The sequence below is a fragment of the Myotis brandtii genome, unplaced genomic scaffold (genome assembly GCF_000412655.1).
Source record: "Myotis brandtii unplaced genomic scaffold, ASM41265v1 scaffold499, whole genome shotgun sequence".
Classification (NCBI taxonomy): domain Eukaryota; kingdom Metazoa; phylum Chordata; class Mammalia; order Chiroptera; family Vespertilionidae; genus Myotis; species Myotis brandtii.
In genome coordinates, this window is record NW_005369027.1 from 2504831 (window position 1) to 2518834 (window position 14004).

The following is a 14004-nucleotide window of genomic DNA, read 5'->3' on the forward strand; positions in this document are numbered from 1 at the left end:
TTATGTGGAAGATGCTCAGTGATTAAAAAAAAAAAAAAAAGCAGTACTTAGCTCCCTTATCTCATCAACAGTGCACTGGACTCAATGCTAGCAATTTTGTGCTCTGATTGTTACTTGAAGAAAGAAAAAAAACAAACTCTACTCAATGCTGATTCTACAGGTTTAGTGGAAAAAATTTTTCTAACAGGCAAGTGGCAAACAACAAAGCTTTTGAAAAGCCAGACCTGGGAGAGAAATGCTGTTTCATAATGGGTATGAATAGTTATTTGGCTGCCTTTTTTTTTTCAATCTCTCTGGTTTTTTGATGTGGATCTCTTTCTATTCGTTCAGGAAGTTATGACGTGAGCTCTGGGCAGGGCCTGAGGTTTTAGAACCCTTTCTAAAAGGGACAGAGAGCGCCTTCTGCATTTCCTCACGGTGGGGTTGACGTGCAAGTGGCAGAGCTTTGGAAGACTGGTCACAATGCAGGTGCTTCTCCCATGCAGCCGGCTGGTCCTGGCTCTCGCCCTCATCCTGACTTTGGACTCTTCAGTTCAAGGTAAGCCCCAGGACTCTCGTTCTCCTGTCATCTTCCCTGTAAGCCCCAGGGTCCACACCAATGATTATATTCACTTTAAAGTACAGGATGCATTATATTGTGGGAAAGTAGGCAAAGGAAAAGGAATTTTGGTGACTGAAATTCTTAGTGTGTGTTTGGTTAAGTTTGGTACCAAGAAAAATTAAACTCTCAGACTTGTAAACTCTTTACAATGATTGAAACGCACCATTTTATTTTTGGATGAAAATGTATGGGCTATAAATTTTTTAAAGCTCAGAAAGGAATGACAACCTGTTGCAGGGAGGAGGTGGCACTGTTGGGTGTTTTGGAGTATCTACCCACCCCTGTCCACATCTCTCCCAAGTTTTCATGGATTCCAGTGGTGTCATAATTATTGTAACACTGGGAAGTGCTAGTTTTTAATCAGAGTAAATTTGACCACGTGTTTTTTTCATCTTTTTAAACTTGGTTCTTAGTGAAAATTCAATTATGGGTAGGCCTAGTTCATGAAAACACTCTTAGACTTTAAAGAGAGACCAAAGAATTTTAGTATTTGTGCTGTTGGTCAGAGAAACATCACATCTGAAAATTTCTTGTTAGGTTTCTCTGTCATTTATGGTTGTTTAGTAAGACTGAATTAAGGTAAAACCTTGAGTGACTAAGAAAACAAAAATGTTTGTAAGAAATATACAGTAGCTGCTCCTTTGGTAAATAAGGGATCCTGTCTAAATAAGGCAGAGGTCATGGTAGAATTCATAGTAGAAAAACATGAAGTTCCCCTAAACTGTAAAGGAAATATTGAGTCATGGTGACACACATGTCCCAGGTTTGCTTCTTTGCATCTTGTTTTTACTTCTGATGGAAAGGAAGTCGTATCGCTGATCTCAGATACATTAATTATGTATTGGAAATTTATAAGATCATTCTTCTTGTGATGCAATTATGGAGAACAAACAGCAAGCAATGTTGCTGAAGCTTTCCCACTGATCTATTGGTTTTTTTTAAAGTGTTAAACATTGTTAGTTGTAGGGAACAGGCTTTGACTTGGGTCTTTTAGGGAATATCTTTAGTTCGATGAATAATTCCATGTGTTCTCGCAAGATCCAGAGCAGAAAGGTCCATGTTTGTTGCACAGGCTACAGTGATCAGTGGTGCTGGGTCTTCCCTGGCCAGAGCTATAGACGTCTTTACATCTTCAAAATTTCCCAGAAATGGCATGTTCCCCACCAAGGTTCACCAGGTAAACTAGAATTAAAACAAAAATGTTCCATGTAGTAGGTATTCATCAAAAAGAAGTGAAGAAAGAAAGAAACCATTATGAGATTGTATAAAGTACTAGCATTTATGTCATCACCTGGTAGGTTTAGCTCTTTGCTGGAAAAGAAACCAAAAAGAGAGACAATGAATGAATTGAAAAACTAGGGTGTTTCCAAAGGAGAAGTTGGAATGAAGGGTTTGTGCTCAATTCTGAATAAGAACAGAAATAGATGCCCACCCATGGCGACATGGTGAGTGATCCACATGATGCCAGATATGATTCGATAGCATCCTTTCCCCACTTAACCCATTGGTTTGACTGAACTGATCAAATTAACTAGCCTTTTGACTTGCTCTTACTGAACATTTTCAAAACATCTTAGGTTACTGTATTCCTGTGCGAGGGCTATCATAACAAAGCACCACAGACTGGTGGTTTAAACAACAGAAATTTATTTCCCCACAGCCCTGGAGGCCGGAAGTCCAAGATCAAGGTGCCGGCAGGGTTGACTTCATTCTGAAGCCTCTCTCCTGGGCTTCTGGCTGGCTGTCTTCTCTCTGTACCTTTATATGGTCCTTTGTATATGTCTGTGTCCCAATCTCCTCTTCTTTTTAGGACACCAGCCATATTGGATTAGGGATCATCCAAATGACCTCATTTTTCTTTACCTCCTTTTAAGGCCCTATCTCCAAAGCTAGTCCCATTCTGAGGTCCTGGGAGTTAGGACTTCAACAGATGAATTGTGGGGGAGAGACACAATTCAGCCCGTATCAGTTACTATGAGTCCAACCCAAGTAAAGACATGGTGTACAACTGTCTACAGAGTCAAAGCAATGGAAGCTTGGCAATGTGTGGGAGACCCTGCAGGGCACAGATGGCTCTCCAGGGTCTTTCACACATTTTCATGTCGAGCTTCCAGGGGGTTATTGAAGAGGCCTGTGAATCCTAAGCTCTCTTATTGCCTCTCTTCTTCAAAGATGCCCATAAAGAGAGAACCTGGAAAATCCATGAGCAGGTATGGCCAAAGGGGTCAGGGCCAGACCATGTGTCCACTCCACACTGTCTCCTAGATCACAGTAAAGATACCGATTCCACTCGTGTGCTGCTGTTTGCTTGTAATGGGTTTTCCCATCCATTCTCTGGTACATGATCATCACAGTCCCTGTGAGGAGGAACTAACACCAAGTTAAAGAGGAGAAAACTGGATCTTATACTCGTCATCTCATTTGCTCTTTACATCAACCTTTTGCAAATAATTTATGAGACTTGCTCAAGGCCCCTTACAACTAATTAATAGCAGAACTGCTCGTCTGATTTTAAGGTCAACTAACTTTCTACTGCAACTTGGCTATCTTCTTGGTGTATTAGAGATCTTATTTATTTTAAACAAAAAACCTTGCTTGGACTATAGCCCTTGCTTTAAAGTTCGCCGCTGAGTTGAGGGACAGAGAGGGAGAAATTGAAAGTAAACTTGATACTTTTATAGCTTGTCAAACCATTCAAGGGTGGAGTCTCCTCTCCATATTGTAGAGTTGACGGGCCAGTAGGAAGCAACTTCAACTTAGATAGTGAGGTCTGTTTGAGTGCTGCCAAACAGTGAATCAAATGGTCTTTTCTCCTTCCTCCCGTGGCAGTTTCTGCTTAAGTTTTTCTAACACACCTGCTGCAGCAAGTCGCCATTAAGAAGAGGAAATTAGTAAATTGTGATGATGTTGGGGGAAAATTGGTATTACAGTATAAAAGGACAGAGGTTACTGCAGTAAGCTCTTTGCTCTGGTAATGTTTATTTATAGAAAGTATTTTCGGTAAAGCAGGAGAGAGAGAGAGAGAGAGAGGAGAAAGGAAGTGGTGGGCAGTGAAGGAAAGGGATTCTAAAGAAAAATCATTCTTCTCCCTGGAATCTATGACAAAATCAACGAGCAGATCCAGTAAGTGGGGCCTTTTAGGAAGATAATCTTTCGGTACAAGAGCATACTTCCTTTTATTTTATTTTATTTTATTTTATTTTATTTTTTTTTACCTTTTATTATTTTTTTGTTTTTATCTTATTTTTAATTGAAATACAATTTGACACAGAACATTGTGTAAATGTAAGGTATACATGTTGATTGATACATTTATATATTATAGATTGTTGCTATTGTAGTGATAAAACATCTATTACATCATATAATTCTCATTTATTTTATTTTATTTATTTTTTACTATTTTTTAAAAATTTCTTTATTGATTACGGTATTACATTCCTTTTATTTTTTTTTAAATATGGTAATCATAAAATATTTCTCTCAAGCAAGAGAGAGTCAAGATACTCCTACACCATCAAGGGCTGAATCTGTCAAATTTTCACATCCTGCCAACTCCTTTGAATAGACATGCGAGGAACTACGGTCTGTAACCACGTTCCTTATTTTAAAAACACCAGTCCCAACTCAGATCAACTTTGGAGTGGGGGGGAGAGGGTGACTGCCACTTCTGATTTCTTTATAAATTTTTAAACAGATTTATTGAGATCAAGTTCACACACATACAATTCACCTGTTTAAAGTGTACAGTTCCGTGGTTTTTAATGTATTCACAGATACAGGCAATCATCACCATAGTCAATTTTAGAACATCTTGTCATCCCCCTCAAAAGAAACCCCCTTTATAAATTTTAAAAGCTGAGATTCTGAACTTTGGGGAAAATTTTGTACTTTAGATTTCTTTTTTTACTAGTTTACCAAAGTTGTATTTGTTATACCAGTGAAAAGGTGTCGTCAATCACCTGGTTTATTTTATATTTTATTTTTTTTTACCTTTTATTATTTTTTTGTTTTTATCTTATTTTTAATTGAAATACAATTTGACACAGAACATTGTGTAAATGTAAGGTATACATGTTGATTGATACATTTATATATTATAGATTGTTGCTATTGTAGTGATAAAACATCTATTACATCATATAATTCTCATTTATTTTATTTTATTTATTTTTTACTATTTTTTAAAAATTTCTTTATTGATTACGGTATTACATTCCTTTTATTTTTTTTTAAATATGGTAATCATAAAATATTTCTCTCAAGCAAGAGAGAGTCAAGATACTCCTACACCATCAAGGGCTGAATCTGTCAAATTTTCACATCCTGCCAACTCCTTTGAATAGACATGCGAGGAACTACGGTCTGTAACCACGTTCCTTATTTTAAAAACACCAGTCCCAACTCAGATCAACTTTGGAGTGGGGGGGAGAGGGTGACTGCCACTTCTGATTTCTTTATAAATTTTTAAACAGATTTATTGAGATCAAGTTCACACACATACAATTCACCTGTTTAAAGTGTACAGTTCCGTGGTTTTTAATGTATTCACAGATACAGGCAATCATCACCATAGTCAATTTTAGAACATCTTGTCATCCCCCTCAAAAGAAACCCCCTTTATAAATTTTAAAAGCTGAGATTCTGAACTTTGGGGAAAATTTTGTACTTTAGATTTCTTTTTTTACTAGTTTACCAAAGTTGTATTTGTTATACCAGTGAAAAGGTGTCGTCAATCACCTGGCTTCTTCCTCATAAAGTGTCAGTTTAACTTCCTACCTATGCAAATATTTCTTTGGCTTGATATTCAATGCATTAGCCACATGTAGAGGATACTGCCTAGACCTGCTCTGTCCAAAATGGTAACCACCAGCCACTTGTGGCTTCTTCTTTTTTTTATTTTTTATTTTTTGGGGGGGCTTCTTAAAATGTGTTTAATGTGGCGAGTCCAAATTGAGACCTGCTTTCAGTGCAAAATACACACCGGATTTGAAGTCTTAGTATAAAAAAAATCAGTAACTTTTATATTACGTTAAGTAATAATATTTGAATATGTTGGCTTAAATAAAATGTATTTAAATGAATTTCACTTATTTCTTTTTACTCTTTAAAATATGGCTGCTGCACCTCGGTTGCAGGTTCATCCCTCCCAGGTTGGGGCGCATTCAGGAGGCAACCAATCAAGGTGTCTCTCTCACATCGAGGTCTCTCTCTCTCTCTCTCTCTCTTCCGCCCTTCCTCCCTTCCTCCCACTCTCTCTCTAAAAGTCAATAGAGGAGGTATCCTTGGGTGAGGATTAAAAAATAAATAAGTAAAATATGGCTGCTATAACATTGAAAATTCCATAGGTGGTTTCGTCTTCTGTTACTATTGCACAGTGTTTGTCTAGGCCAGCGATTTCAACCTTTCTCATCTCTTGGCATACAAAACTAATCACTGAAATTCTGTGGCACACAGAAAACATATATTCTATTTTTTGCTAATCTGACAAAAAATGGGTGTAATTTTAATTCATTCACACTGGACAGCTATTGTTGTGTTGGCTGTTGTTTTAAAATATGACAATCTAGGGAACAGAGTCAGTGTCCCTGACTAAACAGTCAGGAATTGCATGTTTAAAAAATTCTTGGCCCTGGCCGGGTAGCTCCGTTGGTTGGAGCATCGACCAGATGCACCAAAGATGCACCAAGGTTTCAGGTTTGATCCCCAAGTAGGGGCACATGCAGGAGATAACCAGTGAATGCATGAGTGAGTAGAACAACAGATCAATGTTTCTGCCTCTCTCTCCCTTCCTCTCTCTCTTTCTCTCTCAAATCAATAATAAAGTAAAGTAAAGTAAAGTAAAGTAAAGTAAAGTAAAAGTTAAAAAAAAAAAAATCTCGCTGCACACCAGTGTGCCTGCTGCTACAGTGGTTGAAAAATCACTGGTCTGACAACATAGGGTGTGAAGACAGCACCCTCTGCTGGAGACGATGTTGATTTTTAATTTTTTAAATTTTTACCCCACCTGCAAGCTTAAGACTTCTAAGTAGTACATAATTAGATTCCAAACTTAGGCTGCTTTAGGAAAGAACCAGAGGAGAAAGAAAGAGCTAAAATGTATTAACTACCTACCATATGCAAAAGCTGTGGTAGATATTTAACATACATTTACCTTACTTAAACAGGAACTCTTTGGGACACTATTCACACTTGAAAGATGAGAAATTGAGAATCAGAGAGGCATTAAACGATAGAACAGTAATTTAAATTCTGGTCTCTCTACAAGCTATTCTCTATCAGAGCTCGGTCTTTGTTGTTCTCCTAAACAGAGAAACAGCACTTAAAGAGCTCTGACCATGTGCTATCCTAAACACTTAATATTTATATCTCATTATTAGATTTACTACTTTCCCCCATTTTGTGCATGAGGCAATTGAGGCATAGGGAGGTTAAGTAGGTCAAGGTCACACAGCTGGTAAGGGGCGGACATTGTGATGTCATCTTGCCACCTGACCCCCAGCCTCTAGGCAGTGACAGAGCTAACCTTTATTTATTTATTTATTTATTTATTTATTTATTTAAAAATCTTTATTGTTGAAAGTATTACATATGTCCCCTTCTTCCCTCCAACCCATTTTAAATGATTAGCTGTCCCAGACCAGACATTGTATTGAGGAACCATGGGAAAGATTGTGATAGACTAGCAGTTCAGAAGGAAGGGAGGAAGGCAGGGAAAGAAAGAAAAAAAGAAAAGAGAATATTTAGGTTTTTTCTACATTAAAGTCTTTCTTTTGTTTATAATTTTAAAGAAATATTGTTTATTACAGCAATTTAGAAAATTAAATGAGGGGAAAAATCACCAGAGTCTACTACTAGCTATTTTTGTGTATTTTCTCTCATCTCCCCCCATATCTGTTTCTATGGTTTCCTTAACCCTTATGCATATAAACAACTATTATGCATCACAGTGGCATTCTGCTTTTTTCACTCATTTTAAAATGGAGGTTTTCCTATGATGTTACATAGTCTTTTCCCTAACAAACCACTTTTTTTACCATTTGGTTAACATTCTTTCATATGAATGCCAAATAATTTATTTGAGCATTTTCTATTGTTTTGATTATATTTTCCTATTTTGAATAATACTAAGGTGGACAGTTTCATGTAACTTTTGTATTTTACCTATTCCTCTATTTCCCTATTGATACATATAAGTATGTATCATGTATATCTTAATGATATAATAACTTGGTAGTGTTGTTTTTATAGAATGAATCAGAAAAACTAGCTAGAAAAAAGTTGAGGATAGAGGTAATAGTCATGAGAAAAGGGGCCATAATGATGAAGAGGATGTTTCGAAAGCATTCAGTGGTTCTGCAGTCTTTTAAGAACAGAGTTCTTGGCCATCCCATTGAGATGTAAGGGGAACTTGACCTCAGAAGAGGCTCCACTTTCTAACCTCTGAGAGTTGCTGTCAGAAGAGAATGGGACACAACGTATTTGAGCATATGCTCCTAGAAACACAGATACCCAGGAGGAAGAAAAGCAGAACTCCAAAATCCACCATCTCTGGGGAGTTGGGTAATGAGATTAGCAGTAATTTCCCTTTCTTTTGTTTGCTACATTAAAAAAATGATTTCAGAGAGGAAGGGAGAGGGAGAGAGAGAGAGATAGAAACATCAATGATGAGAGAGAATCATTGATCGGCTGCCTCCTGCACACCCGACCCTGGGGATCGAGCCCACAACCCGGGCATGTGTCCTGACCAGGAATTGAACCAGCAACCTTTCAGTGCACAGGACACCCAAGCAACTGAGCTACACTGGCCAGGGCATCCCATCTTTTGCTATTGCAAAAAATGCTGCAGCGATTGTCCATAGCACTATATATTTTTTTAGTAGTTGTTGTTATGATCTGTATAGGACAACAATGTGCTGGGCTTTAAAACCACCTTTCCTGCTTTTCAAGAATTGCATATGTCAACTATAATTTTTTTAAAAAAAGAATTGTAGGCATGCCCCGTCTTGCTAGGTGATTACTAGTTGCACTCATGTGAATAAACTATGTGCTTGGGGTGGGGAGGAGATGAACCTTTTGAAGGGTCAAGTATTTCTCACCACTGGGCCTCCATCCTTGCTAAATGGAGGAATGAAGACTTTATTTCATGAATTAATTAGAGATCTCCTATATAATCTCATAACATTTTCATAGAAATTAAACTCAAAGGAAGCTATGACAGACTAGGATAGTCCAGCCCGCCTGTCCCTCTGTGAGGAGGAGCCTTGTTGTTTTGAAATCTCTGACTAGGTCGAAGGGCAAAAAAAGAGGCCACCTTTTTAACTGCTTGCATTCCTAAGGGCGCTCAATGGCCCTAAAGAAATAGGACCCTGTAATATGTCTGGTACATGCAATATATTCCTAACCTTTGTGAACATGATGGGACTCATCTCTATAAGAAGAGCCGGGCAGCACCTGTATGGCCTCAGTTTTCCTTTGTGTAAAATGAAGAGAGTAGTACAAACATAATGCTAGTTAATATTATCAGGTGTTTACTGTGTGCCCGGCCCAATGTTAAGGTCTTTACATGCATTTACATGCATCTAATTTTTGTGACCAGCTTATGAAAAAGAGACACTGTTAAGATCTTTGTTTTGCAGTGAGGGCTCAGGGAAGAGAAGGTTTCACAGCCCATCAGCAGCAGAGCTCCGACTTCACTCCATGCAGCTGGTCACCAAGTCCTATTTTAACCTTCAACTCTGGCTACTTTGTAAGGGAGTTGTGAGAAGGACAAACGGTACACGTGTAAAAGGCTGGTACCCAGTGTGTGCTCCTGTCATAAAATCTGTCCACACCTTACCTGCTACCAGATTTAGAATCTATTTAATTTCTTAGTGACAGAGAATAGATTAGCAGCTGTGTACGAGGTACTTATTAACCACGTGGGTTGCTTGTTTGGGCAGGTTTACCTGTGCGGAGAGCCAGGTACCAGAGGGTCCGCTGTAATCCCGACAGTACTTCTGCAAACTGCATTGATGAAAAGGGACCACTGTTCGACCTACTTCCAGGTGAATCCAACAGAATCCTCCCGCCAAGGACTGACCCTTTTTTGTAAGTGGTCTTGCTCTACTTTTACTTTCACCAGTCTCTCTTGAGATCTTGGCATGGAGGTGGGAGGGTCGTCTAGAGTGTTTTTCTTCAGGCTCTTGCTTTGGGGGTTTGGTGTTCACTGCACAGTACATGGTAAAATGTATTTACTGGTAGATGAGATGTGCAAGAATACATGGCTCACGTATTCTTTTGCAAAGTCTTTTTATTTTGGCAGAGACAAAAATTGAGTAAAAAATTTGTGAAAATAATTGGTGAGAATATTTTTCACCAACAAGTATTGAAAATGATTGAACATTATTTTATTTATGTAAATAGAACACAATAGATACTAAAATCTAATAAAAGTCCATCAACCTCATAGTTTAAACAAAATGATATATCCCTAAAGTGTAATATAATTTAATCATAAGAAGGGATGAAGTACTGACACAGGCTACATCATGGATGAATCCTGAAAACATTATGCAAAGTGACAGAAACGAGACACAAAAAGCCACATATTATATGACTCTATTTATAGGAAATGCCCAGAATAGATAAATACATAGAGGCAGGAAATAGATTAGTGGTTGCCAGGGGCTGGAGGGAAGGAAGGAATAGAGAGTGGCTAAAAGGTATAGGATTCTTGAGGGTTCAAAAAAATGTTCTGGAATTAGATAGTGGTGATTTTTAGCAAGAAGAAGTCAAGGAAAGGAAGAATAAATAGACATGACTTACAAAAGAAAACCACGGCCTTGTCTGGCTAGCTCAGTTGGTTAGAGTGGCGTCCCAGTATGCCAAGGTTGCGGGTTTGATCCCTGGTCAGGGCACATATAAGAAACAACCAATAAATGCATAAATAAGTAGAACAACAAATCAATGCCTCTCTCTCTCTCTCTCTTTCTCTCTCTCTCTCTCTCTCTCTCTCTCTCTCTTTCTCTCCCCCCTCAATAATATAAAAGAAAACCAAACCTCTTCTTGATCAAGTAAAACCTGCTTTAAACTTGCAAAAAAGATTCAATAGGAACTCATAAGTAACAAAAAATTGAATTGAACTAGAATCCGTTATTTCATTGAATATCAAAGTTATATAACATACAGCAAAAATGAATTATTAAAAGGATTTTTATAAAAGTTTTAGTCCTCAGAGCTACACCTAGAAAACCACTCTCCTCAAAGCCAGGTAAATCATCATGCCCAAACCAGCTAAGTCCATCATGACTTGGGGGATCCTGGTGAACCCCTTCATCACTGCCTTCACTGTGTAGGAGATGACATCATCGCCACCCTCTGCAGTCCTGTCCTGTGCTTTGACTTATGTGTTTTTGTCCCTTGAGGCCTTTTATTTACACACTAGAGGCCCAGTGCACAAAATTTATGCATGAGGGGGTGGTCCCTCAGCCTGGCCTGCATCCTCTTACAGTCTGAGACCCCTCAGGGGATGTCCACCTGCTGGCTTAGGCCCGATCCCCCCAGGATCGGGCCTAAGCCAGCAGTCAGACATCCCTCTGGCAGTCTGGGACCCCTTGTTCCTAACCGCCTGCCTGCTCACTGCTCCTTACCACTCAGCTCGCTGCTCCTTAGTGCTGCCGCAGAGGCGCGCCAGCCGTGAGCCCGGCTTTTGGCTGAGCAGTGCTCCCCCTGTGGGAGTGCACTACCACCAGGAGGCAGCTCCTGTGTTGAGCATCTGCCCCCTCATGGTCAATGCGCATCATAGCGACTCGTTGTTCTGATCATTCTGCTGTAATGGTCGCTTAGGCTTTTATTATATAGATATGTAATACACACCTAGAAAAAGAATCCCGGATTTCCCCTCCTGGGAGTTTTTGTCTTGCTCCTTCATGGTCCGTGGTGCCCGCTGAGGTTATCAGTGCAATGAAACCAAAGTGACGGCACAGAAGTAGGTTGTTCTGCCAGTTTTCCAGACCTTTGAGCTGCACATCAAATCTGGGGCTGATTACTCCACACTTGTCCAACCTGCCGGTGAGGTTCACAACAATTTTCCCGGCTCCGTGGTCATCAGTAATTTCCAATTCCCCAGTGTAACCATCCTTCATTATCACAGTTGGAAACCAGATGGTGACTTTGGAGCGTGGCCTAACAAGAACCGGGTGTTGCCTCTCCCCAGCATTGTTGACACCCTTGGAGCATCAGCCAGGACAGTCATGCTCCCCGTAAGGCATCACAGGACGACGGAGGAAAGAGCCCTTATGCTTTTGCTTTAAGTCCACGGCACTAACCTTGAACTGGTATTACAGCATCCTCCATTATTTTAGGTCTTAGGTTTCAATAGCGATTTATTTAAATCTAAAATATTAGAGGAATAACTCAAGTTCTTCAAAACACTTACTTTACACCATTTCTTCTCTCCTCAAATCTCAATGATTTTCCCTCTCCACAGCCAGTAACTTTCCTTCTCACTCTTACGAGTGGGTTTTGTCAAAGCACTGTGAATTATTAGAAGTTTTGTAGAAATTTTAAATTAGGGAAGAATGTCATCTATCTAGGCTGTCTTGTTTATCCTTTTTTTTAGTGGGAGAAAATAGATAAAAGGGTCTTTTTATTTTTAATAAATGATCCCTTAAGCCTATTTCAAGTATAGGATTCTTATGCTAGTAATAAGAAAATTAGCATTGTTTATATGAGTTTGCAATGGATAGATGTGGAGTAGATAAGTGCAACGAGTTACATAAAACAAGTGTAGGCAAACATGTGAAAAGGTCTGACTTACTTTTTGTTTTAAAGCATTGAATATGGGAAATTTTAACTTTTAATTTGATTAACTAATTAACTGGGTAGCTGCATTTATTTTCTTACCTTAAAAATATATTGCAATTATCTTCCTTATGTCTCCAACTTTACTGTGGTTTTTTCATTTTTCTGTCTTACTTCAGAATGATGAGATTCCAGAACTTGAATGATGTCTTCCCTCTTTCTGAGGACTATTCTGGATCAGGCTCTGGCTCCGGCTCCGGATCTGGAAGTGGCTCTGGAGATGGCTTCCTCACTGGAACGGAGAGTGAATACCAACCATCATTTGTGGATACAAATGATGCTTTTTATTACAACTTTAAGCCTGTGCCCACAGATGACCAGGACTTGGGTCAAGATGGACCGGAAGAGAATTTTATTATGTAGAAGAGAGGGTTTCCCACCTTGATACCAGCCAATGCATTCAGAATATTTTGTGTCTCACAGTTAAATGATTAATTTTGGGACAAAAAGTTTTATAGAAATTTTAAAACATCTGAAAAAGAAGTTTAAGTTTTATCAACTTTTTTCTCATGAATTATTAAATATTCCTTTACCTATTACTATTGTCCTAGAAAATATTTGCACTTTCTTTATATCATATTCAATCAATATTGCTATGAATTAACTAGATTCCCCATGTCTATAAAATGGCTTTACAGAATAAATTATACTGTTTTTCTTTTTTAAAATGAATTTGAGAAGCAAATTGACAGGCAATATTTCATACCTAAGTCTTCAGGAACCTGACTTTGATTGTGAATTATAGATATGCCCTTTTTTTAAGTGAAAAAAAAAACACAAACAAACCAACAACAAACAGATGAAACACAGTGAATTATAAAGTGGGTATTTGACATGTTTTACAGTGTAAAGTGTGCAGCTCTAGTATTACCATTGGATGTGTTTGCAGAGCTACTGGACATGGTTTGTTTAGACATATGATTGCTATTTCAATTACAAACTTAAGACCCAGAGTAAAGCACAGTTGTGCTCTCCATACCTCATACTGCTTTACCTTTTTTCCTGGATACCTGTGTATTTTCAAATGTTGTTCTATTAAAGCAGAAGTATAATCAAAGGGTTAAGCTGTCTGGGATCTCTTTTTTTTTTAAATTTTTTTAAAAAATATATTTTATTGATTTTGTACAGAGAGGAAGGGAGAGAGAGAGAGAGTCAGAAACATCGATGAGAGAGAAACATCGATCAGCCGCCTCCTGCACATCTCCCACTGGGGATGTGCCCGTAACTCAGGTACATGCCCTTGACCGGAATCGAACCCGGGACCCTTCAGTCCGCAGGCCGACGCTCTATCCACTGAGCCAAACCAGTTTCGGCTGTCTGGGATCTCTTGTCCTAAATTCAGGATAATAATTATTTTTGCTCAGATATTTTATTAACAGAATAGAAGTCTTATTAACAAAACTAGAGGCCCGGTGCACAAAAATTTGTGCACTGGGGGGCGGGGGAGGGGGGGTCCCCCAGCCCGGCCTGTGCCCTCTCGCAGTCTGGGACCCCTCGGGAGACAACGACCTGCTGGCTTAGGCCTGCTCCGGGTGGCAGAGGGCAGGCCCAATCCCTAA

General features: G+C 38.9%; 1 protein-coding gene across 1 annotated transcript; it reads left to right on the top strand.

The window, feature by feature from the left end:
• Window positions 1-385: 385 nt before the first annotated feature.
• On the top strand, window positions 386-13502 carry SRGN (serglycin). The gene is made up of 3 exons (XM_005876813.2): window positions 386-538; window positions 9544-9691; window positions 12565-13502. The coding sequence occupies exons 1-3, from the start codon at window positions 463-465 to the stop codon at window positions 12806-12808; spliced, it is 468 nt and encodes a 155-aa protein (XP_005876875.1). The 5' UTR covers window positions 386-462; the 3' UTR covers window positions 12809-13502.
• Window positions 13503-14004: the final 502 nt, after the last annotated feature.

Coding starts and splice junctions, on each gene's coding strand:
- SRGN (XM_005876813.2), top strand. CDS start 463: ATGCAGGTGCTTCTCCCATGCAGCCGGCTGGTCCTGGCTCTCGCCCTC. Junction 539..9,543: donor TTTGGACTCTTCAGTTCAAG/GTAAGCCCCAGG, acceptor TTGTTTGGGCAG/GTTTACCTGTGCGGAGAGCC. Junction 9,692..12,564: donor CCAAGGACTGACCCTTTTTT/GTAAGTGGTCTT, acceptor GTCTTACTTCAG/AATGATGAGATTCCAGAACT.